Raw genomic sequence first — 22,662 nt, 5'->3', positions numbered from 1 at the left:
CCTGGAGACAAAGGCCTGAGGTTCCCAGTGAAAAACCAAAGCATAAAAATAATTCGATGAGTAAGAATAAAATTCCCTCTTCTGAGGTTCCCGGGGCTAGGCCCCTCCCTGCGGCAGGCACTTCCCCTTTCCCTTGCTCATGGAGGAGCCAGGCTGGGCTGACTCAGAGCAGGAGCGCCACAGCCATCCTCCTACCCAGACCCCGTCCCGGGACGGCGCAGTCTGGCAGCAAAGCGCGCCCCCGTGCGGCCGCGGCTGGGACTGCCTCCCGAGAGAGGAAACGGCGGGCAGACCCGCAAGCGCGGCCACCCAACTGCTCGCGGTCACCGCGGGGCCGCCGTCTCCGCCCTGCGCAGCCGGACTGTGCTGGGCGCCCGCGGGGCCCCCACTTCCGCCCGACCCTCCCCGCCGTCCCGGGCCCGCCCGAGCGGAAGTGCGCCAGCCTCCCGGGTCCCCCATGGCATCGAGGCGGAAGCGCTCTCCCACCGCCGCTCCCCACGACCCCGCGGCGTTCGGTGCGTCGGGTTCCGGACAGGTCCCGTGTGACGTGGCCGCACGCTGGGGGCGGCTCCGGGCCGGGGGCCGGGCGGACAGGCCGGGCGGGGCAGAGCCGGGGCGGGGCGCTGTGCCGCAGCTGGATGGCCGGGGCTGTCCGGAGCGCCTCCGCCGCCGTCGCCGCCGCACGGTGAGTGACCGCCGCACCCCCAGGGCCAGAGCCCCTGACGAGACGGACTCTGCCGATCCCCTTGCCCCCGACCCGGCCTGTCCAGATCAGACCTGGGCCTCTCGCCCAGAGCCCGGGAGTTAAACTTCCTTGGGCTCTTCTCCCCTGTCTCCCCACGCGTCGCTCCCCATCTCTCCCTCTCCCTCCGCCTCCGTCTCTGGCTCTCTCACTCTTGGCTCTCCCGCTCTTGCTTCTGCTTTCCCTCTGCTCTCCGACTCTCTCGGTACCCCCTCTCCTGTCCCAAACTTGTCCCCTCCCCTCTCCTCAAACTTGTCCCCTGACCCGCCTCTGCCTCCAAGTCCGGCCTGGCGCAGTCCTGCCTTTGGTCCCCAGTGGAGCCCAGAGGGTTTCATCGGTCCCGTTAAAGCCCGGAGGTCCTAGACCCGAGCATCTTTTCCAGCTGCTTTCCCTCCCTCCCACCTCCATCAGCAGATGAGGAAACTGAGGCAAGGACATCACTGGCTCAAGGTCACAGCCAGCATGAGGGAGGGCAGACCACATTTAAACCTCATGCCTGAGTTTCCAGGTTGAACTTCCGTCTTGGTTGACTCACATCCAGATCCTGTGATCCGCCTGCTGGGTACACTCTTGCTGCCTGGTGCTCCTGGGCTCCCGCAACATAAGGAGGGTTCTCTGTGCCTCCTCCATGCCAGGCACACTCACCTAATTAGCAAGCTCATCTCATTTTCACCACTGTGTGAGGGAGGCAATACTCATCTCCCTGCTACAGACAAGGAGACTGAGGCTCAGAGAAGGGCTCTAGGAACTTGTCCGCAGTCAAGCAGCTGTAAATGCAGAGCACAAAGTCAAGGGCGGGTCTTCAAAGCCTGTGCTCTGCACATCTGTGAGGCAGCTCCTAGCTGAAGAATCCTCTCTCTTCATTCCCACCTCCTGGCTGTCTCCGTGCCCCAGCGATATTGGACTCATTTCCTAGGAAAAAGCCCTGATGGTCTTGAACTAGCTCAGCTGCTTGGTTTCCCCACCTGCACCTCCTAACATTGCCCCATCAAGCTAGACTGTGCTGGCCGCCATCCCTGGGGGTGTCCTCACTGGGGCGCATCCTGGCAGCGAAGCCTCCCCTGGCAGCCAGACACCCAGCTGGGCCGGGCCTACCGGTGTCTGAGGGGAACCCAGCCAGCGCCTCACCCTGTCATTAAGGAAAGTTTAGCCTCAGGCGGACAGGCTGACACACAGCCTGGAACTGGTTCCCAAGGAAAAAATGTGTGCTCCTTGGGAGTGGGGTGTGGCGGAGCAGAGCCCTTTTGCTCTGTGCACCCATCATTGGGATCCTCAGAGGCCCTGGGGGAGGCAAGCAGGAGGGCAGGTGCCATGGCCGCTGGGAGTGGGGGGAGGGTTAAGATGCCACGTTTCCTAAGCAGGTGTGCGGCCAAGGGTGGCAGCTCACGTAAGTGGCCTTTGTGTTTTTCAGCACGTGGCATGCCTGGATGTCCCTGCCCTGGTTGTGGCATGGCGGGACAGAGGCTCCTCTTCCTCGCTGCTCTTGCCCTGGAGCTCCTGGGAGGGGCTGGGGGTTCCCAGCAGGCCTTCCGGAGCCGGGGGGTGGCAGCGGCCTGTCGCCTGGACAATAAGGAAAGTGAGTCTTGGGGGGCCCTGCTGAGTGGAGAGCGGCTGGACACGTGGATCTGCTCCCTCCTGGGCTCACTCATGGTGGGGCTCAGCGGGGTCTTCCCATTGCTCGTCATTCCCTTGGAGATGGGGACCACGCTGCGCTCAGAAGGTGAGTGACCCTCCTCTGGCACCGAGGGGCAGCCAATGGCACGGGAAACATGCTGCTGCTCTTCCTGGGAGAGCCGGGTCTCTGGTCCCGAGTGGCAGTGTGTCTGTGGTGGAAGGTGGGGACCCAGCACAATTCCTCACCTTGGTCCAGTGAGCCAGCGTGCGCCGTGCTCATTTGTTCGTTCGTTTGTGCATCTGTTTATTCTGAAAGATGAAAGTCAGCAAACATTCACTGTGAAGCAAGAAACAAGGCTGGAAATCGGATGCCGGGCTGCCTGGTTCAAATCTTGGCTCTGCCGCTTACCAGTTGGGTGGTATTGGGCAAGTTCCTTAACTTCTCTCTGCCTTAAGCTCCCAACCTTAAACATGAGGATAATAATAGTATCTACCTCATAGGTGTTATTGTGACGATTAAATGAACTAACGTCGGCAAAGCACTTAGGAGACGGCCCCGGTGCAGGGACGGGGCTCCGTGTTCGCGAGCCAGTGCTGGGCATCGCGCTGCCTCTCGCTTCAGTCCCTGCTCACAGTGCAAGAGGGCGCTCAGACCCAGAGCCCCTGGGGCGGCCTCACCCAAGAACACGTGAGAGGCTGGTAGCTGGCCTGCCTCTGGAGAGGGGCGCTGGGAGGTGGGTGCAGGCCTGGCAAAGGCTTTTCCTTGGCTGCGCATGTGTCCATAGGTGACATGCTATAATGAAAGCTAAAGAAGATCAGATGGGGAGCTGCTAAAAATGCAGGTGCCTGTCACCCCCACCCAAGAGTATGACACAGTAGGTCTGGACCAGGCCCCGGGAATCTTTGAAATGAGGGTCCCCCAGGGGCTCGTGCTGCCTGCCAGGCTCCAGGAACTGTTCATTCAACAGATGGTTATGAACGCAACTGTGCCAGGCACTGGGCTGAGGGCCGGTGCCCCAGCTGTGAACAGGGCCCTCTTCTGCTGTCTTGGCCTGTGTATCAGTTCAGCCCCTCTCATAGCATCCCTGAGAGGTCCACCTAGGGAGGACTTGGATTATTAGCTCTATTTTACAAATGGGGAAGCACAGGCACAGAGAAGTTCTTGGAGGAGCCCAAGGGCACACAGCCTGGAAGCAGCAGCTTCCCCCTGGGACCCCCACCCCACCACCAAGCTGCCTCTTCCTCTGGGCCTCAGTTTGTCTATCAAACCAAAGGCCCCCTCAGGGCACTTCTAACTCTGGATGTTGCACGTCCGCGCAAGTCCTCACATCTCTGCCACTTTTCTGAGAGTAACAGTGGCTGAGAAGAGAAACACTCCCACTTCATAAGCACTTGCTGTATGTATTGTTGTTTAATTCAGGGGTCCCCGACCCCCGGGCCGCACAGCAGGTGAGCGGTGGGCGAGCGAGCGAAGCTTCATCGGCCGCTCCCCCTCGCTCGCGTTACCACCCCCATCCGTGGGAAAATCGTTTGCCACGAAACCGGTCCCTGTTGCCACAAAGGTTGGGGACCGCTGGTTTAATTCACACAAGATCCCTATCAGATAGATCCAATTGTCCCCAGTTTACAGATTATGAAATTGAGTCCCAGAAGTAATCTGCCCAAGGTTACCAGCTGGTGCGTTGGGGAGCTGGGACCTGTCAGGCTCCCAAGCCCAGTCTCTTAACCCTGAAGCAGTAGTGGCTCCACAGTCGGCCCGCAGGTCGTGGTGTATTCCTGCTGGGCACCAGCCCTTACTGGGACTGAAGGGTTGGGGACCCAGGAAGGCCAGCAGCCCATGTCCAGCCTTCTGGAGACTTGCAGTCTGGTTGGGACCACACTAGGAGCCCAGTAAGCTGGGTGGGGCAGAGGTCAGGCCAGGGGCTCTGGTGCCCCAGTTCCCAGGTCCCACATCTCTGCCTTGTAGCTGGGGCCCGGCGCCTGAAGCAGCTGCTCAGCTTTGCCTTGGGGGGACTCCTGGGCAATGTGTTTCTCCACCTGCTGCCCGAGGCGTGGGCCTACACGTACAGTGCCAGCCCTGGTGAGTGAGACCACAGGCCGGGGGCAGGAGGGTGGCAGGCGGTAGGTGGGAACTGGTGCCCAGGCCCAGGGATGGCCTAGGCCCTGCCTGCTCTGCAGAATGACTGTGAGGGGGTTCTGGACGTCTGGCGGGGAACTTGTCCTGGTCCCAGTGCCCTGGTCCCTATGGGAGTTCCTGGGGCCCAACTGCCCCACCAGCCAGTCCTGGCACCCTGCCCCTGTCACTGCCCTGGACTAGGTCCCATCCCAAGTAGCCCCCCTTCTATGCCCTGGCTTGGCCTGGTGTGTCAGTGCTGCCCCCTGCAGGTGGTGAGGGGCAGAGCCTGCAGCAGCAACAGCAACTGGGACTGTGGGTCATTGCTGGCTTCCTGACCTTCCTGGCGCTGGAGAAGATGTTCTTGGACAGCAAGGAGGAGGAGACTAGCCAGGTGAGCCCCAAACCCCAGAGGCTACACAGGTCAGCCTCTGCTCTGTGGTGGTGCCAGGGCCTGGAGGCCCAAGTTCTGAGCCAAGCCCTGAAAAGAGGGTCTCTCGGCCCTCTCCTGGGAGCTCCAGGAGGCTGGGCCGGCTTGTTTGGAAGGACCTGGGCATCAGCCCCCGCCGTGGCCTGTTCTCAGTGAGAGCAGTGCGGGAGGCAGAGGGCCTGCTGGGTCTGGGGGCGCCCGGCTGACTGGGCAGCAGAGCCCGGCCAGGTAAAAGGGGTGTTCCCTTTTTAGCTCTTCTCCATCTTCCACTCCCTTTCTGTCCACCCTGGCCGAGTGGGGGGCATCTAATGTCACGTCTCCCTCCTTCTCCTGGCCCTAGGCCCCCAGCAAAGACCCTGCAGCTGCGGCCGCGCTCAGTGGAGGCCACCATCTGGCCCAGCCAGCTGCAGGGCCCGGCCTGAGCGCCGTGGTCCGGAACATCAAAGTGAGTGGCCCGCCCAGGGCCCCCTCCTCCTGCAGCCGCCCCACCCCAAGTGGCCGGCCCAACTCAGCCCTGCCTGCCCGGTTCAACCCAGCTTTCTCTCCCCTCGCCCAGGTCAGTGGCTATCTCAACCTGCTGGCCAACACCATAGACAACTTCACCCACGGGCTGGCTGTGGCTGCCAGCTTCCTTGTGAGCAAGAAGGTGAGTGGGGCTGGGGCAGTGGGACCCAGGCCCTTCGGTGGGAAGGGTGGTGCCTGCGTTAACCAGTGGGCTCCGCCTCCAGAATAGGTCCCCAGGCATCTCCTTGCTCCCTCCATCACAGCACCCTCATCCACGCCTCCCTGCTGCTCTCCTGGACACGGCCTCCTTCTGTCTCCACCACCGACTGGTCTTTTCTTGCTGCGAACACTCCTTGTTGGGATCACAGTCCTCTGCCAGGCTGCTATGCTTGGCCCCTGCCTGCTTCTAGATGCTTCTCCCCACCCACCTCCTCCCTCTGCCCTCTGCGCTTTGGCCCCAGGGTCTGCCTACTCTTGAACTGGCCAACCTCTGTCCCCTCTGGTAGCCTCCAACTCACTGTTGCCTCTGCTTGGAATGTTCTTTCTTCCCCTCTGAACTGCCAGCCCCTCATCCTTCAGGCTTCAGCTTGAACTGCACGCTCTCAAGGAGGCCTTTGCTGACCCCTCATCTCAGTTAGGCCCATCATGTCCCATGGCACCCAGTCCATCCTTTCCCCATAGCACCTGTCATGGTGTGTAATCACATGGTTCTTTGTCTGTTTACTCAATCCTTGCCTCTCCACTCCAGGCTGTTAGCTTCTTGGGGGCAGGTTCCTTGTCTGTTTTATTTGCTGCGATATTTCTAGCAGCCAGATGGTACCCAGCCAGGGCACCCAGAGCAGAGTAAATGTTTGTAGAATGAGCGGACAAGCGGGGGCCCTAGCCCTCGGCACAGACCCCACAGACTCCCTCCCCTCCCTGCAGATCGGGCTCCTGACCACCATGGCCATCCTCCTGCATGAGATCCCCCATGAGGTGAGTGCCAGAGGGTTCCCGTGATCGGCCATGTGGGTGTGGAGCTGGGGGCAGGGATTCGGGGTGGGACTACCCAGCAATGGTGGGCTTGGGCGGCTGGACCACAGAGGCCTGGAGCTGCTCAGCCTGCTAGGCTGCAGCCACCGTTTCAGCTGTGCTCCAGCATCCTCAGGACGGGGGGCCCTGCCGAGGGGATGCGGGCTGGGGCACGGGGTGGGCCCAGCTACAGGGCGGGTGCAGGGGGCTCGTTGTGTGTGTCCATGCCTGAGATGCTCAGGGGATCTGGCCCCACTGGGGCCCAGAGTGATCGTCTGGACCTCCCCTCAGGTGGGCGACTTTGCCATCCTGCTCCGGGCCGGCTTTGACCGATGGAGCGCAGCCAAGCTGCAGCTCTCGACGGCCTTGGGGGGCCTGCTGGGCGCCTGCTTCGCCATCTGTACTCAGTCCCCCAAGGGAGTAGGTACGGGCGTGGTGGGTGGTGGCGGTCAGCAGAGGGGCCCCAGCCAAAGGGCACAGCTGCCCTGACCCTGGTGTCCAGGCCAGATTCTGCCCCCCATCCACCCCGCGGGAGGGAGTGTAGTACACATGGCTCCCCTGGACTCCCAGCCAGTCAGGGCTTCTCCTGCTGCAGAGGAGACTGTGGCCTGGATCCTGCCCTTCACCTCTGGCGGCTTTCTCTACATCGCCCTGGTGAACGTGCTGCCCGACCTCTTGGAGGAAGATGACCCATGGTGAGCTACCCACTGGCACTGCCATTCGCAGGGCCTCTGCCCCCGGCGTCTCGGCCAGTGCCACCCCCTGAGCCCCTGCCCCTCTCCCCACAGGCGCTCCCTGCAGCAAGTGCTTCTGCTCTGCACGGGCATTGTGGTGATGGTGCTGTTCTCGGTCTTCGTCGAGTAACTGTCCCTGACGCCCCACCCCCTGCACAGCAATAATAGACTCAGATCGACTCTGTGACCGTGTGTGTGTGTGTGAGGCAGAGTGAGCGAGTCCTCCGAACTGACAAGAGGACGGGGTGTGTGTGGTGTGCATGTGACTGTGTGCAAGACCGACACTGTGATCCCTTGTGTGCTGGGCCCAGGGCCCGATGCCCACGCCTGCCCCCAGCCACACTGCGGTCTTCTCTCCTTGGCCCCCTGTCACCTTGCACCCCCTGGAGTCAGCAGTGAGGAACAGGAACACTGGTCCCAAGCAGAGGCCTCTGCCCACCAGGACGCCAGGAGGAGTGGGAGCAGCCCAAGGAGCCCAGGGCTGCAGGGAGTCCCAGAGCTGTCTCCTGCTGGGGCCTCATGGGTCCCTGGCCTGAGGGAGTGAACCTCTGCACATGGGCACGCAGCCCTGGGCAGCCAGGAACTGAGGCTGGGGCACCTCCTCTCTGCTGTGTCCAGTGTTCTGGCCCTTCCTTCACCAGCTCCAAGGCCAAAGAAAGGAGAGGCAGGTGCTCATGTAGCCCCCAGCGCCACTCAGCACTGACAGTCCTACCCCTCCCAGCATGGAGCCGGGAGATGCTTTCTAAGACCTTTTCCCCGTGGCTGCTTGCCCTGGCCCAGCTTCTGTTCCCCCAGGGAATGCTCCCTGGCAACGCCAGCGGCTCTGCCACCTCCAGCTGCCAAACAGCAGCCAGCAGGGCAGCGAGCAGCCCCGGGCCAGAGGCTTCCCAGTTGGCTCAGGGATGCTCGTGCCAGCACAGGGTCCAGGCAGACACTCGGAGGGCAGGAAGAGAGGGAGCGGTGGCTGCCACCACCCCCACCCCCGACCCCCGCCCCTGGCTCGGACCCCTTTTCCTGTCCCACTGTGGGTGGGGCTAGGCGGGGGTGGCGAGGGCTCCACATTGTCAGCACTCAGGAATGTGCTCTGGGGATGCTGAAGCCATAATCCCCAGCTATTTCCCTTGGCTGACGCCCAGGTACTCAGCTGGCCCACTCCACAGCCAGGCTCCAGCCCTGCTACTTGACCGTGGGCGTCTTGAGAAGTAGCCATCAAGAGGGTCTGAATGGTTTTACGGCAGTTTTGCTGTGGTTCCATTTGTATCTGTAAATACCTGTTCTATAGATGAGATGCAAATAAATATACACAAACCGGCTGCCTCTGTTCTGCATACCAGAGCCCATGGTCAAGCAGGGCTTTTCCGGCCACCCCGTGCTCCGGCCAGTTTGGCTGCTCTGCGGGCCCAGCTCCCGCAGGCTGCCCAGCTGGTCTCCACCGTCATCCCCGCCCTCTGGGCCTCCTGCTTCGTCTCTGAGCTGTTACTTTTGGGGTGCTTCTCACAACAGGGTATACATTTCATGTTTCCCTTGTTTATTTTGTTGTTAGCTTTTTATGCCAATAAAACAAGCCTGGCTCTAGGCCATTATAGCCCGCGTCACCCCCAAGGGTGGTGTCCTCATAGACCTACGAACCAAGGGCTTTTTCCTGGCCTGCCCCCTAAGTAATTTTAACCGCGGAAGGGAGCTCCATCCACAAAGTCAGCTCCAGGTTTGGCCTCTATGAAATGTTATTTTTCATTAAAAAGAAAAGGAAAAAATGAGATCTTTATTCTAAACCATACCCTCACCACCAGTGAATATGCTAAGAATGAAGACAGCATCAGGCCCAGGGGGAGCTGCTTCCCCAGTGCTGCTAGGAGAGAGCAGAAGGGGGAAGTGGAGTCCCACTTCCTCTCCTACCTTCAGCAGGCCGTTGGCGGACAGCGCGTCCGCGCCACATCACGGAGGCTGCGAAGCCCGGATGGGCTGTATCCTCAGCTGGGAGCGCCTGACTCAGTATTTCCAGCAAAAAGGGCTCTGCTTCACCTGACTGTGACACGCCCAGGACCTGGTGGCCTGACAGAAGCGAGGAAGGAACCCAGGGCTGTCCTGGCAGTCCCCGCCTCCCGTGAGCAGGCCCTGGGGCTCCTCGTGTGTCGGGTGACAGTTGCACGTGCAGTCATGGCACTCTGCCCGCTGAAGGAGGCAGTGGGGCCCCATTTATAAATGAGGACCCCAAGGTCAGGGGTGAGGGTGGTGCTCGCAGCTTCACGCAGGTGGGCGCGGGGGGTCGGGGTGAGAGATGCAGGAGTGGGGGCAGCTAAGCCCAGGACAGGGCCAGAACAAGAGCACTTCCGAGGCTGTGCTGGGGCTCCTCCGGGGGATGGGAAGTCAGTGGGATCACCAAGGAGAGCGCAATGGGGGTGCACCCTGACACTCAGGATGGCGGCTTGGAGGCGGTGGGACTAGAGAGAGGGGAACTCCAGACAGGCCGGCAGTCAGTAGCTCTGTGACTGTGGGCATGTCCCTTCAGGGGAGGTGATGGGAAAAGGAGGGTAAAGGGCTTCTGCCAGGGGGCAAGTGAGAGCTGATGGAGAGTTCTAAAGGGCTGCTGCTTTGAAAGGCCATTCAGGGGGTGGTTAAAGCTGCTAAGACAGCACAACATAAACTAGGCTTTATTCTTACTCCTGGGTTTGAAGCCTAGCAATGCCATCTAAGAGTTGTGCAATCCTGGCCCAGTTGCTCGAAATGCATCTATAAAGCGGGGCTACCCTATTGGTAGTTGCTGTGATTAACGAGATAAAACCATGCACACGACCTGCATAGCACATGGCTCAGGGTGCGCGCTCAGTGAACGGTGAACCACGAGGTCAGGTTCCAGGTCGGGGAGCTGGAAGGCTGGTAGACAGAAGAGGACCACCAAGATGGTAAAGGAAGCTGACGGGATGTGGGGCTGACGGCAGAACTGGGGGTGGGAGAGAACACAGCATGACCACGCTTAGGCCTAGAAGGGCTCTCGGAGTAGATCCTGCTCAACACTGATTTTTCAGCCAGAGGAAACGGGCCAACAGCTAAAAGGAACGTGTAGAGAAACAGGAGGCTTGGGGGCCAGGAAACAAGGGAGCAAAGACCCAGAGCCAGGGCTTTATAAGGAAGCGAGGCCTAGGGTCAGAGCACCAAAATTCAAAAAAGAAGGAAAAACTAGTCTGGCTTCCCTTCAGGCCCCTCATACTAGAGCTGCAGCACCACAGGCCTCAAAAGCTCAGAGAGGCGGGTCAGGGAGTGCGGAGAGAGCGGTCTGGAGGGACATGATGGGGGAGGCAGAAGACCCCGGGGAACAGCTGTGGCACACGCCCACCCCTCCAAGAGGGCCTCACCCCGACAAGGCGTTTGAGGCCCTCGGCTGTCTCGGGTAGGAGCACCTGGGGAAGGGGCCTCCTGTATCTGCCCCCACTCCTCTACCCAGAGCCCAGGGAAGGCAAGCCAGACAGGTGGTGGCAGGAACCTGAAACCATCCTTTATTACGAATTTTAACCAGCAAGAGGCCAGAGAACAGGTGTGGCAGGCGACCCCTTAGGCGTAGTACTGCAGGTTGGCTTTCTTCTTGGCCTGTACCTCCAGGATGCCCTCCATGTAGTCCTCGTGGGTGAGCTCTGTGGCGCCCCTGCGCAGCGCGATCATGCCCTGCAGCCAGGACAGACAGGCTCTAGGGTGCCTCCCCAGACCCCCAGCCCGGCTCCCAGAGGCCTCCACCTTCTCAGCCTCTTCCCCTCAGCAGCCCCCAGCAGCCTGCCCAGGGGAGGAGGCACGAAGCGCCCAGCCGCTCGGCCCACCACTCACCGCCTCCACACACACGGCCTTGCACTGGGCCCCGTTGAAGTCGTCTGTACAGCGGGCCAGCTCCTCGTAGTTCACGTCAGGGCTGGGAGGTGGGGAGGTATCACAGGGTTCAGCCACTTACGGGAGTGGGTGGGGGAGCCCATGTCCTCCCACGTGCCTCCGTCAAGCAGCGAGGTCAACTCGCCGCCATCACGGGCGACTCCCTTCCCCACTGTGTCTTGTTCTCTTCTCCACACGAGGGGGAGAGGAACGGAGGTAGGTCAAAGCAGATTAGACCAAGTTACTCCAGTGTCTCCTGAGCCCTAGCATTCTAGAAGTCTGCACCTGAGACCTGGGAATTCAGCCTGAGGCAGGGGAACAGGAGGTTGTGGAGACAGAAGAGCCATCTCTCTGTCTCCCAAGCAGCGCGGGCCCTGCGTCAGCACAGCACTGCTGCTGCCACTTACTGATCTCATGCGCCAAGTACTGCACTTGACACTGCCGCAACCCCGTGAGGTCGGAGCCCTTATCCCCAAGTCCCAGATAAGAAAACTGAGGCTTAGAGAGGTCACGCCACCTGCTGATGGTCACACAGATCTGAACCCAGGTCCACCTGGCCCCTGGCAGGATTGCCCTGGGCCATGCTGGGCTGCGTTCATCTGCTGGGGCAGGGGTGGCCAGGAAACAGGGCCTCCAGCCTGCACACCTTCCGACCATGGGGGAGGGCTGTGGGGGGGGGGTGTGCAGGTGGACCCGAAGGAGCAGAGCACCTTCAGTTGGGGCCTGGGCCCCAGCACGATTCTCTGTCGGGCACCTGGGGAGAAATGGAGGCCAGCGTGTGGAACAGTGCTCGGTGTGAAAGGGACATGGAGAGGGGGAGAAGCTAGACCTGGGGAAGGTCAGTACAAAGAGGACAGAGACAGCTCTGCTGCTGCCCCTTCAGGTCTCAGCGCCTTGCTCGTGCCTTTGCCCACCTGACATTCATCTTTCGGGAGTGGATCTGCATGATTCTGGCCCGGGCCTCCTCGTTGGGCATCGGGAACTCGATCTTGCGGTCCAGGCGGCCTGAGCGGAGCAGGGCAGGGTCCAGGATGTCCACCCTGTTAGTGGCTGCAATTACCTGAGCAACAGGAGAAGCAGAAACTTGAAGCGTTCACAGACAGGCAACAGTCATGGCCACGACGGGCAAAGAGGTAGCTCAGGGTCCATATGAAACGGCAGGGAATATTCAACACCGACCCCAATTCTAATTCTAGCTCCATCAGCTAGATGACAGAGAAGATCCCCTGACCTCTAAGCCCCACGTTCTTCACCTGTGAAGTGACAATACTCACCTTCACTTGGGTGTTCGGCTGGAACCCGTCCAGCTGGTTCAGAAGCTCCAGCATCGTCCTCTGCACCTCCCGGTCCCCAGCCTTCTCGCTGTCAAAGCTGGGGCACACAGGAGGTCCAACACACCGGTGAGGACACAGCTCAGGGAGAGCCCTCCTCTCCTCTACCACCAGAAGCCCAACCCAACCCATCCAGGGCAGGGAAAAGTCTCACTCAACTTGGGGCCCCCAGCCCAGGGACCAGCACAGAAATGGTGTCAGGGACTGGAGAAGCTCCTGGGATCAGGTGCTGGGCTTAAGATAAAACAGTGAGCGAAATCCACTGCCTGGCCTATGCCCCTAATGAATGTGTCATCATATCTGAGCTAAAACTTAGAAATACAAAGGTCTGGCCCAGACTTGGCACGTGACAGGGAGCCCAGGCAAGCGTCCCTGAGGAAGTGTCCCCTCAGGCTGAGATCTTAAGGCTGAAAACACATCGGCTGGGCAACCAGCCAGTGGAGAACAGGGGAAAAAGAAAAGCACATTCCAGAGAGGAAACAGCAGGTGCAAAATCTCTCCCACCAGACTGGGCCTGCAAACTGAGGGGACATTGTGGAGGGAGTCCAGAGGGAAGGGGAAGGCAGGGACAGGATGAAGCTGGAGGGGAGCAGGGGCAGCCACACGGGGGCCTTGCAGGCCACGGCAAGCCCAGCATTTATCCCAAGAAGCAACGGGGAGGGCCAGGAAGGAAAAGCAGGATCTGTTTGCGTTGAGGGACTGTGGGTGCTGCTGAGTGAAGTTTTGAAAGGAACATGCTGGTAGCTGTGAGGAGAAAGGATGGTCAGGGGAAAAGAAACGAAGCAGGGAGGCTACATAGAAGAGAATTTAAGAAGTACAACCACAAGAACAGAGCCTCCACCATCCCACGGGGAGTAGGGAACAGGGTGGGAGAGCTGGAATTGACAACAATCCCCTTGGTGGCACTCAGCACCCCCTTACCGCTTGGTGCCGATGGCATCCAGCTCATCGATGAAGATGATGGATGGAGCTTTCTCCTTGGCCAGGGCAAAGGCATCCCGGACTAGCTTGGCACCATCCCCAATGAACATCTGCACCAGCTGGGGGCCAGCCAGCTTCAGGAAGGTGGCCTGGGGCGGGGGTGGGGTTGACACGTCAGGCCAAAGGCGCAATGAGAAGCCCCTTCGATCTGAGCCCATTGGCAGAGCTTTAGCCTCCTCATCCCTCCCAAAGCACTCACCTTGGTCTGTGCAGCACAGGCCCGGGCCAGCAGGGTCTTCCCCGTACCTGGGGGCCCGTACATTAGCACCCCCTTTGGAGGCTGGATCCCTAAGTTCTCAAACTTCTCCTTGTGGTTCATTGGCAGGACGATGGCCTCCACCAGCTGCCAGGAAGAAGTCCTGGGTGAGGACAGTGAAGCCCTGTGGGCTCCTACAGTCCAACCCTGAATAGCTTCAACCCCTACCCGTAACCCTCCTACTCCAATTCAGAGACACTGCCCTCTCCTTCCCCCACATCCAGAGGACACAGAATGCTCGCTCCCACCACGGCTGGCTATGGACTCCCCGGGAACAGATGGATATGGCAGAAAAGACACTGGGCCAAGAAAAAGGAGCCTGAGTTCCAGTCCTGGCTCTGGCCCTAACCTTCTGTGATCCTGGGCAAGTCATTCAGTTTAGGGGATCTCAGTCTCCTAAACTGTTACATGGTCTCCTCCTTGCCTCCCTAGGATGCTATGAGGATAAGAGGCACACTGGGGGAAAGTGCTCTGGTCACTGAAGTAGAGAAATACAAAAGGCTGGTGAGGCTGCCATGCCTCCCTCACCTCCTGAATCTGCTTATCCAGGCCCCCGATGTCACTGTATTGCTCTGTGGGCCTCTCGTCCACCTCCATGGCCTTCACCCGCGAGTCGTACTCTGTGGGCAGGGTCTCCAGGATCAGATAGGAGTCTTTGTTCACACCCTGGGGACACAGCACAAAGACTTCAGATTTGTCTCAGCTCAAGGCCTACCTAAGTGGCTGGGTGATAGGTGTCTACAGAATGAAAGGCAAGATATGAGAGTGGGCAACACAAGAATCAAAGAGCAGGCAGACACGCTCTCAGACTCTGCAGGCTGCTCTGCAGACATTCAGGACCAACAATGACCTGGGCCTGGGGCAGGGGCTCAGCTAATCAGTGGGAGAAACCTCGCTGGAAAAGCCCTGCCTGGGCTCAGGGACACCACTCACCACCAAGTCTCCTGGCTTCAGCTTTTCAGCATCCACCAACCCAATCACAGGCAGGAAGTATGTCTGTAGGGAAGATTCCAGGTGCAGCCTCAGTTACTGCCCTTAGTAAGGCTCCCTGTCCCACATCCACCCCTCACCCTCCTCAGTTCTCCTATGGCTGGGCCAGCCTCACCTGTCGTGTAGAGGTTTTGATCACTGCACACTTGCCCTTCCTCTGGGAATCCAGGTCAATATTGGCACCATCTTCCTCTTGATCGTTGGGATCAACATCTAGAAGCTGGGAATGGAAAAAGCTCAGATCAAGCCCAGCTCAGTTCCTTGAACTCTCCAGAGCCCAGCGCTCCTGAGGCTGCGACAATCTCAACACTGGCAGGGCTGGCCGACCCTACCTCACTCCGCAGACTAGCCCTGAGCCCAGCAAAGGTGTGGTTAATAAACCAGATTAGTAAGATCTCTGCTCAGGTGTTGCTTCTCTGCAGAGCTCATCTACCCCCAGGGAAAAATAACCAGTAGAAAAGGAAACATGCGAGGCTTCCAAGGCTTTTTCAGGCCCTATGTATCTCCCTGGAAATGCACACTGGAGAGGAAACCCTAGGAGGTTTAGCTCTTACATGCAGTTTAGGCCTCAAAACACCCACCCACTCTTTCCCCAGTGGGCCCATCACAGGCTGTCCCAAGCCCCACTGACCCCTCTCTTCCCCTCCACATACACACACACCTCGATGACGTTGGAGACCAGGTACGGCAGAGTCTTGTTCACTTTGATTTTCTCACTGTTCTCTTTGATTTTGTCCTTCATGGCTTGGAGCTCGTGGGTGACTCGCAACACTTCGCTCTTCATGATCTGGGATAAGGGTGATTGGAGGCAAATATTCAGCTTTAGCTCAGCTTATCCTAGGGCCTTGTAATTGGTGAGCCTTATCCAGGCTGCCTGGGGGACCCTCCTGCCCCTCTTCACTCATATCTAAGGCTCTCTGAATGCTCAGCGCCTGTGTCCACAACCAGCAGAGGTCAGAACAGGAGACCAGTGTGGAAACCTCCTGGTGAAGTATTAGTTGTACTAAAGGGAAAAGAGCAAGACTTTGAGTCACGCAAACAGATTTTAGGTTCTGCCTTTTGTTACAGGCTGCGTACTTCACCACAGTAAAACAAACAAAAACTCTCTGAGCCTCAGTTTCCTCATCTGTAAAATGGGGATTTCCTAAAAGGATTCTCGAGAGGAATACTTAAAGACCTTGCTGGGAAAGGCAGTCTGATGACTCCTTCTCTCAGGCCTGGTTTCCCATCACCCTGTCCCTCTTCTGGTCCCTTTTAAAGCTTAGTTTTCTTTTTTCCTGGTCCGAGAAGGAAACCGCGGTCCCCACGCCTCGCCTAGGGAGGCCGAGAACGACGTGAGCGAGACAGGTGGATCACCAGGGCCTGCTGTGTGCGGGCTTCACTGCCTGACATAGGGGCTGTGCGCCCACCTTGATTTCACTGTCCAGCAGCCGTGTGCGCTGGATGATCTCTTCTGTGGACATCTTGAGTACCTCCTCCCCGATTCCATCTTGCTGTGCAAAACAGATTCGTCTTTCTTAAAGTCAGGTTAGTTAACTCAGGACTGCGAGTAAGCCCACTCACAGCCTCAGTTAGCCCACTCCCCGCCCATAAAACCAGAATGGAGGAGTCGGGACGCCTGCCCACATCCCAAGCGGTACCAACCCCAGGACCGGGCTAGACCTTGAAACCCCCCCAGCCACCGCCTCCGCTTCCGCCACGTGCGTCTCTCCACTGGCCCCGGCTCCAGAGCCCCCAGCTCTCCCGGCGCGCACCTCAGCCTCATCCCACACGGTCGCCATCTTCTCCTGCCGAGTCACTGGACTCTCGAGTTTCGGCAGCAGATTCACCCCCTGCAGGAGAAGGCCGAAGATCAGACTGGGCAGTAGCCGGGGCGAAAGGCTAATATTATCTCTCCTCACGCCTGCTCTTGATTAGTGCCAGACTCCTTCTCCAAGTCCTGACTCTTGACGAAATTAGCTGGGCCAGTTGCCACGGCGAAACTGCTTCTCCAACTTAAAAGATGAAGCCGAGGCCACAGGACCCGCCCCCACGGCTCCTGAAATGTTCTCGCCCCAGTCCTGTTGATGCCGGCGCGAGAGGCGAATTCGCTATTGGCTGGCACGAGCAGTGGGGCGGGGCCTGGATAACAAATGGAAAGGAGAGGGAGAAAAGACGAGAACGCCCCGCAGGGCTCTTGGGAAATGTAGTCCTAATCTGGCGGGTAACTGGAAGGGTGCTTTTTTTTTTTTTTTTTTTTTTTTTGCGGTACACGGGCTTCTCACTGTTGTGGCCTTTCCCGTTGCGGAGCACAGACTCCGGACGCACAGGCCCAGCGGCCATGGCTCACGGGTCTAGCCGCTTCGCGGTATGTGGGATCTTCGCGGACCGCGGAACGAACCCGTGTTCTCTGCATCGGCAGGCGGACTCTCAACCACTGCGCCACCAGGGAAGCCCTGAAAGGATGCTTTTGAGGGGGGTTTTCAACCTCAAAATCTGGCCCAGTTAGGAATTAGGGGATTCCCCAAAGTGGGTGGGTCTCGTCCAATCAGTTGAAGGCCTGAATAGAACAAAAACCTGACCATCCCCTTAGATAGAGGGACCTTCTCCTGCCTGACGGCCTTGAGCTGGGACATGGGTCTTTTCCAGGCTTGGAACTTGAACTGAAATATCTTTTTTTTTTTTTTTGATGTTGGGGGTAGGAGTTTATTAATTAATTTTTGCTGTGTTGGGTCTTCGTTTTTGCGTGAGGGCTTTCTCTAGTTGTGGCAAGCAGGGGCCACTCTTCATCACGGTGCACGGGCCTGTCACTATCGCAGCCTCTCTTGTTGTGGAGCACAGGCTCCAGACGCGTGGGCTCAGTAGTTGTGGCTCATGGGCCTAGTTGCTCCGCGGCATGTGGGATCCTCCCAGACCAGGGCTCGAACCCGTGTGCCCTGCATTAGTAGGCAGATCCTCAACCACTGGGCCACCAGGGAAGCCCTGAAATATCATCTTTTATAGGGTCTTGTGTCTGCTAGCTTTCAGACTAGATTTTACACCATCAGCTCTACTGGTTCTCAGCCCTTCTGATTCAGACTGGAACTAAACCATCAGCATTCCTGGGTTTCCAGTTTGCCAATTTAACCTACAGACCATGGAGATTTCCCAACTCCATAATTGTGTGAGCCAATTCCTTATAATAAATCTCTTTATATATATAATATATGACTCCTATTGGATCTGGAGAACCCTGATGAATATACCTCTTAGAGTCTGTTATTGTGAAAAATGTTAAATATATTAAAAAGTTGAAAGAATAGACAATGAGTACCTGTATGTCTTTCACCTAGATTCACTAATTGATTACATTTTGCATTTGCTTTTCCTCTGTTTGTGTATGTGTGTTTTTCTGGACCATTTCAAAGTAAGTTGAAGACATCATGACACTTCACCTCTAATATTTCAGCTTGTGTCTCCTAAGAGTAAAGACCTTCTAATATGTAACTACAACACATTATAGCATAATATATTGTCATACCTAAAGAATTTAATATTGATGCAGTAATATCTAATATATAATCCATATTAAAATTTCTCCAGTCATCTCCAAAACATCCCTTACAGCCTTTAAAAAAAAATCCTGGGCTTCCCTGGTGGCGCAGTGGTTGAGAGTCCTCCTGCTGATGCAGGGGACACGGGTTCATGCCCCGGTCTGGGAAGATCCCACATGCCGCGGAGCGGCTGGGCCCGTGAGCCACGGCCACTAAGCCTGCGCGTCCGGAGCCTGTGCTCCACAACGGGAGAGGCCACAGCAGTGAGAGGCTCGCGTACCGCAAAAAATAAAAATAAAATTAAATTAAATTAAATTTTAAAAAATCCTGTATCAAGTCAAGGATCATACACTGCATTCAGTTGTCAGGCCTCTTTAGCCTCCTTTAGTCTGGAACAGTCCCCCAACCTTTTCTGGTCTTTCATGACATCAACATTTTTGAAGCATCCAGGCCAGTTGTCTTGTGTAGTCTGTTCTCAACACAGCAACCAAAGGAATTATTTTAAAGCCTCATCAGATCATGTCACTCCTCTGCTCAAAACCCTGCAGCAGCTGCGAGACTCAGAGTAAAAGCCAAGGTCCCTACAACGGCCCCAGGTCCCTACAAAGGCCCAGGGCCCTGCAGGTTTTTGCTCTCCCACGATTTTCTCCGGGACCTCGACTCCCACTCCTTCCCTCCCTGCTCACAGTTACAGGGCTCCTTGCTGCTCCGTGACCAGGCCAGGCCAGCTCCTATCTTGGACTCTGTTCCATTCTGCTGGAATGTTCTTTCCAGGATATTTTCTTGCTTCACTCCCTTACCTTTGCTCCTTCAAGTCTTTGCTCAAATACCTCCTTCTCATCCAGACCCACAATCACAGCCTTTTAATGCTGCAGCCTGCCCTGCTGGGTCCTTCCTGTCCCCACGCTCCTCAACCCCTTACCCTGTGCTGCTCTTTTTTTTTTTTTTTTTTTTTTTTTTTTTTGCGATACGCGGGCCTCTCACTGTTGTGGCCTCTCCTGTTGCGGAGCACAGGCTCTGGACGCGCAGGCTCAGCGGCTGTGGCTCACGGGCCTAGCCGCTCTGCAGCATGTGGGACCTTCCCGGACCGGGGCACGAACCCGTGTCCCCTGCATCGGTAGGCAGACTCTCAACCACTGCACCACCAGGGAAGCCCAAAAACTCCACATTTTTTTTTTTCTCTTGGCCGCACCAAGCATGTGGGATCTTAGATCCCCAACCAGGGATCAAACCCGTTCCCCCTGCATTGGGAGAACAGAGTCTTAACCACTGGACCACCAAGGAAGTCTGCTCTTTTTTATTTTTAATTATATATTTTTAGTTTGAAAATAATCTCAAACCTAAAGAAAAGTTGCAAATACAGTGCAAATAATTTTTTTTCTTGCATCATTTGTGGGAAAATTGCTGACGGGATACCACATCACCTCAAATACTTTGGTGGGAATTTCCTACAATCCAGGACATTTTCATACTTAAGCACAATACAACCCTCAATATCAGGAAGTTAACCTTGATATATTTCTACCATTTAATCCTCAGACTGCATTCAAATTCCACCAATTGTCCCAATAATGTCCTTCATAGCATTATAGGACATACTGGTTCTGGACTTGGATCCAGTCCAGAATCAAGACCAGAATTAGGCATTGTATTTAGTTGTAGTTCTTTAGTTTCTTTCAATCTGGAATTGTTTCTCAGTCTTTCCTTGGCTTCATAACCTTGACACTTTTGAAGATTACACTTACTCTGTAGAATATTTCTAAATTTGTGTTTATCTGGTGTTTCCTCATGATTTTACATTCAGGTGATTCATCTTTGCAGGAATAGAGATACTGAGTTTCTCACTCCATTCATTCAGGTAGCAGTTGATTTCATTTTGTCCCATTACTGGAGATGTTAACCTTTCTCACTTGATTAATCTTGAATCTGCAAACCTTCTCCACTATGAGGTTAATTGTTTTCCCCTTGAAATTAATAAGTATTTTGTGGGGAAGTACTTTGGAACTATGTAACTATCCCATTCTTCTTCATCAAATTTTTAATTTATTCATTTATTTATTTACATCAGTATGGATTCTTGTTTTATCCAATAAATCATTGCTATGGACTGAATGCTTGTATCCCCACCTCCAAATTCATATGCTGAAGGTTTAACCCTCAATGTAAGGTATTTGGAGATGGGATCTTTGGGAGGTAATTAGGGTTCAATTAGGTCATGAGGGTGGGGACCTCATGATGGGATTAGTGACCTGATAAGAAGAGGAAGAGAGGAAGATCTTGCTCTCTCCCTCTCTATACATAAGCACAGAGAAAACGCCATGTGAGCACACAGTGAGAAAGTGGCTGTCTGCAAGCCAGGAAGAGGGCCTCACCAGGAACCAGCCCTGCTGGCACCTTGATCTTGTACTTCCAATCTCCAAAACTGTGAGAAAATAAGTTTCAATTGTTTTAGCCACCCAGTGTATGGTATTGTGTTATGGCAGCCTGAGCTGATTAAGATAGTCATTATTAATGGGCCAGTGGGAGCCCATTCATTCTGGCTCCTGTGACCTTTTGGGTTATCTTCATCATTCTTTCAGCTTTCTTTGCTTTCTGACATAAGATATTCCAGGTTCATCTTGTACTTTCCCTGGTCCAGGCCTAGAATCAGCCACTTCTCCAAAGAGTCTTGGTTCTATTAGTGGAACATGGTATTTAGAAGCCAATATCTGGGCCCTAGACGTGCTCATTGCTACTGGCATGTCACTCCCAGGCACGAGTGTTTGTGCACACACACACACACACACATTTGTAACTATATTTATTTCTCTATTAAGCTATATATTTAGAAATCCAATAGTTCACACTAATCTCTACAATTCCAATTCAATATGACTGGGTCCCTTTGGTTTTCTCCCTTTCATTATTTGTAACTCTCTTCTTCAATAGTGACCTGTCACCCATTACCTTTAATATGTTTACTTATTTGATCAACCCTTCTATGTAATCAAATTCTCATTGCCACTCCCTTCCAGGCACAGATCCTTCTTCAATCCATCTTTGTTCAAATGCCCCATTGCATGCCCTATTTGCTCTACTCAAGCTCTAACAGGGAATTCCCTGGTGGTCCAGTGGTTAGGATTCTGCACCTTCACTGCTGAGGGTGCGGATTCGCTCCCTCGTCAGGGAACTAGGATCCCACAAGCCACGTGGCTCGGCCAAAAAGTTTAAAAAAAAGAAAGAAAGAAAGAAAGAAAGCTCTGACACCTCACACCCAACCTTCTCCCACTTGGGTTTCTCCTTAGCCCACTTAGGCCCCAACAGCCCATGCCAGCTGCCCACCTTACCTGACTTGGTCTCTGACACGCTGCACTGGACATATTCCACCCACCACCACCACGTGGATGCTCTCCTCACTTTGCTCAGGCACCTATGCTAGGCCTTTCTCCTCCAGGGTGTCCTCATCACCCTGCTCTGACTCTGACACACCACACCAGGCTGCCCTGTGCATAGCTGCCCTCCTTGCCCTGTTCAGGCTCCAGCTCCCAGACTGCCCATCTGCATGGATGTCTTCCTCACCTTTCTTGGCCCCAATACCCAGCACCAGGCCTTGTCCACATGTGAACTCCTTTCTCCCCTTACTTGGGCTCTTACACTTCAGGATGAGGCACCCGTGTGTGTGGGGACCCTTCTCTCTCCACACAGGCTCTACCTCCCCACACTGGGGCTTCCCTTGTGTGGACACTCTCTTCACCTAGTTGGGCTCCGATATCCCACACCAGGCCACCCCTCCACATGGATGCCTGTCTTGCTCTGTCCCACCTAATGGTTTTAGGACTGACAAGAAGAGAAGGGAATGAAGATGAGGAAGAAGAATGCTGCTCTATTCTTTATTGTTCCAAAGCACTTATCACTTTTGTATTAGTCTGCTAGTTTCTGCCATTAGTTTCACAATAACAAAATACCACAGACTGGGTGGCTTAAACAACAGAAATGTATTTCCTCACAGTTCTGGTGGCTGGGAGGTCCAACATCAAGGTGCCAGGAAAGCAGGTTTCTGGTGAGGCCTCTCTTCCTGGCTTGCAGATGGTTGCAGTAAGACTGTGTCCTCAGACAGTCTTTTCTCTGTGCAGCACAGAGAGAGAGAGAGAGAGAGCTCTCTGGTGTTTCCCCCTCTTCTTATGAGGACACCAGTCTTAACGGATTAGGGCCCCATCCTCATGACCTCATTTAACCCTAATTACCTCCTTAAAGGCCCTGTCTCCTGATATAGTCATACTGGGGGTTAGGGCTTCAACACATGAATCTGAGGGACACAATTCCGTCCATAACACCTTTCTAACAGGCTTTCTACGTTGCTGGTTTACTATGTTTACTGTTCATCACATCTTCCTCTCCAGCCCTGCATGTCAGCATTTAAAGGTGCTCCTCACCTGCAGGATCTTGCCTCTGGCTCACGGTGGCAGCCCCCAAACCTGGAAGGGCAGCTGGAGGAACTCCTACATATGGGCACAGAGACACGTGTGTCTGAGGAAGCTCACGTGGGGAGCCTCCCTCCCACTCTCCTCCACCCGTCAGACCTCGGGCAGGGAAAATCAGAATTGCTGGGA

The 22,662-nt window shown here is 55.9% G+C and overlaps 2 protein-coding genes across 10 annotated transcripts; one reads left to right on the top strand and one right to left on the bottom strand.

Moving 5' to 3' along the window:
- The first annotated feature begins 576 nt into the window (after positions 1-576).
- On the top strand, positions 577-8,461 carry SLC39A13 (solute carrier family 39 member 13). Of its 9 annotated transcripts, none has more exons than XM_022592020.3 (10): positions 577-685; positions 2,154-2,462; positions 4,323-4,436; positions 4,742-4,863; positions 5,240-5,344; positions 5,456-5,545; positions 6,328-6,378; positions 6,706-6,838; positions 7,010-7,109; positions 7,203-8,461. In XM_022592020.3, the coding sequence occupies exons 2-10, from the start codon at positions 2,162-2,164 to the stop codon at positions 7,276-7,278; spliced, it is 1,092 nt and encodes a 363-aa protein (XP_022447728.1). In that variant the 5' UTR covers positions 577-685; positions 2,154-2,161; the 3' UTR covers positions 7,279-8,461. The 9 variants fall into 9 exon arrangements, with proteins under 9 accessions (XP_022447728.1, XP_022447730.1, XP_022447727.1 ...); XM_022592022.3 differs by having other exon boundaries at positions 6,706-6,834; positions 7,203-7,316; XM_022592019.2 differs by having other exon boundaries at positions 6,985-7,109; positions 7,203-7,316.
- A 2,158-nt stretch (positions 8,462-10,619) lies between these two features.
- Positions 10,620-16,584, bottom strand: PSMC3 (proteasome 26S subunit, ATPase 3). The gene is made up of 12 exons (XM_022592017.2): positions 16,316-16,584; positions 15,971-16,054; positions 15,223-15,348; positions 14,677-14,781; positions 14,505-14,567; positions 14,100-14,237; positions 13,515-13,658; positions 13,256-13,404; positions 12,278-12,374; positions 11,918-12,063; positions 10,965-11,046; positions 10,620-10,808 (listed from the first exon to the last, which is right to left on the bottom strand). Exons 1-12 carry the CDS (start codon positions 16,340-16,342, stop codon positions 10,698-10,700), a joined length of 1,272 nt encoding a protein of 423 aa, XP_022447725.1. The 5' UTR covers positions 16,343-16,584; the 3' UTR covers positions 10,620-10,697.
- Between the last annotated feature and the right edge of the window lie 6,078 nt (positions 16,585-22,662).

This window comes from Delphinapterus leucas, chromosome 7 (assembly GCF_059928025.1).
Source record: "Delphinapterus leucas isolate spDelLeu-1000000601 "Yukka" chromosome 7, BTC_Dleu_Yukka2, whole genome shotgun sequence".
Taxonomy (NCBI): Eukaryota; Metazoa; Chordata; class Mammalia; order Artiodactyla; family Monodontidae; genus Delphinapterus; species Delphinapterus leucas.
Note: the sequence above shows the minus strand (reverse complement) of the source record. Positions and strands in the feature narration are given on the sequence as shown.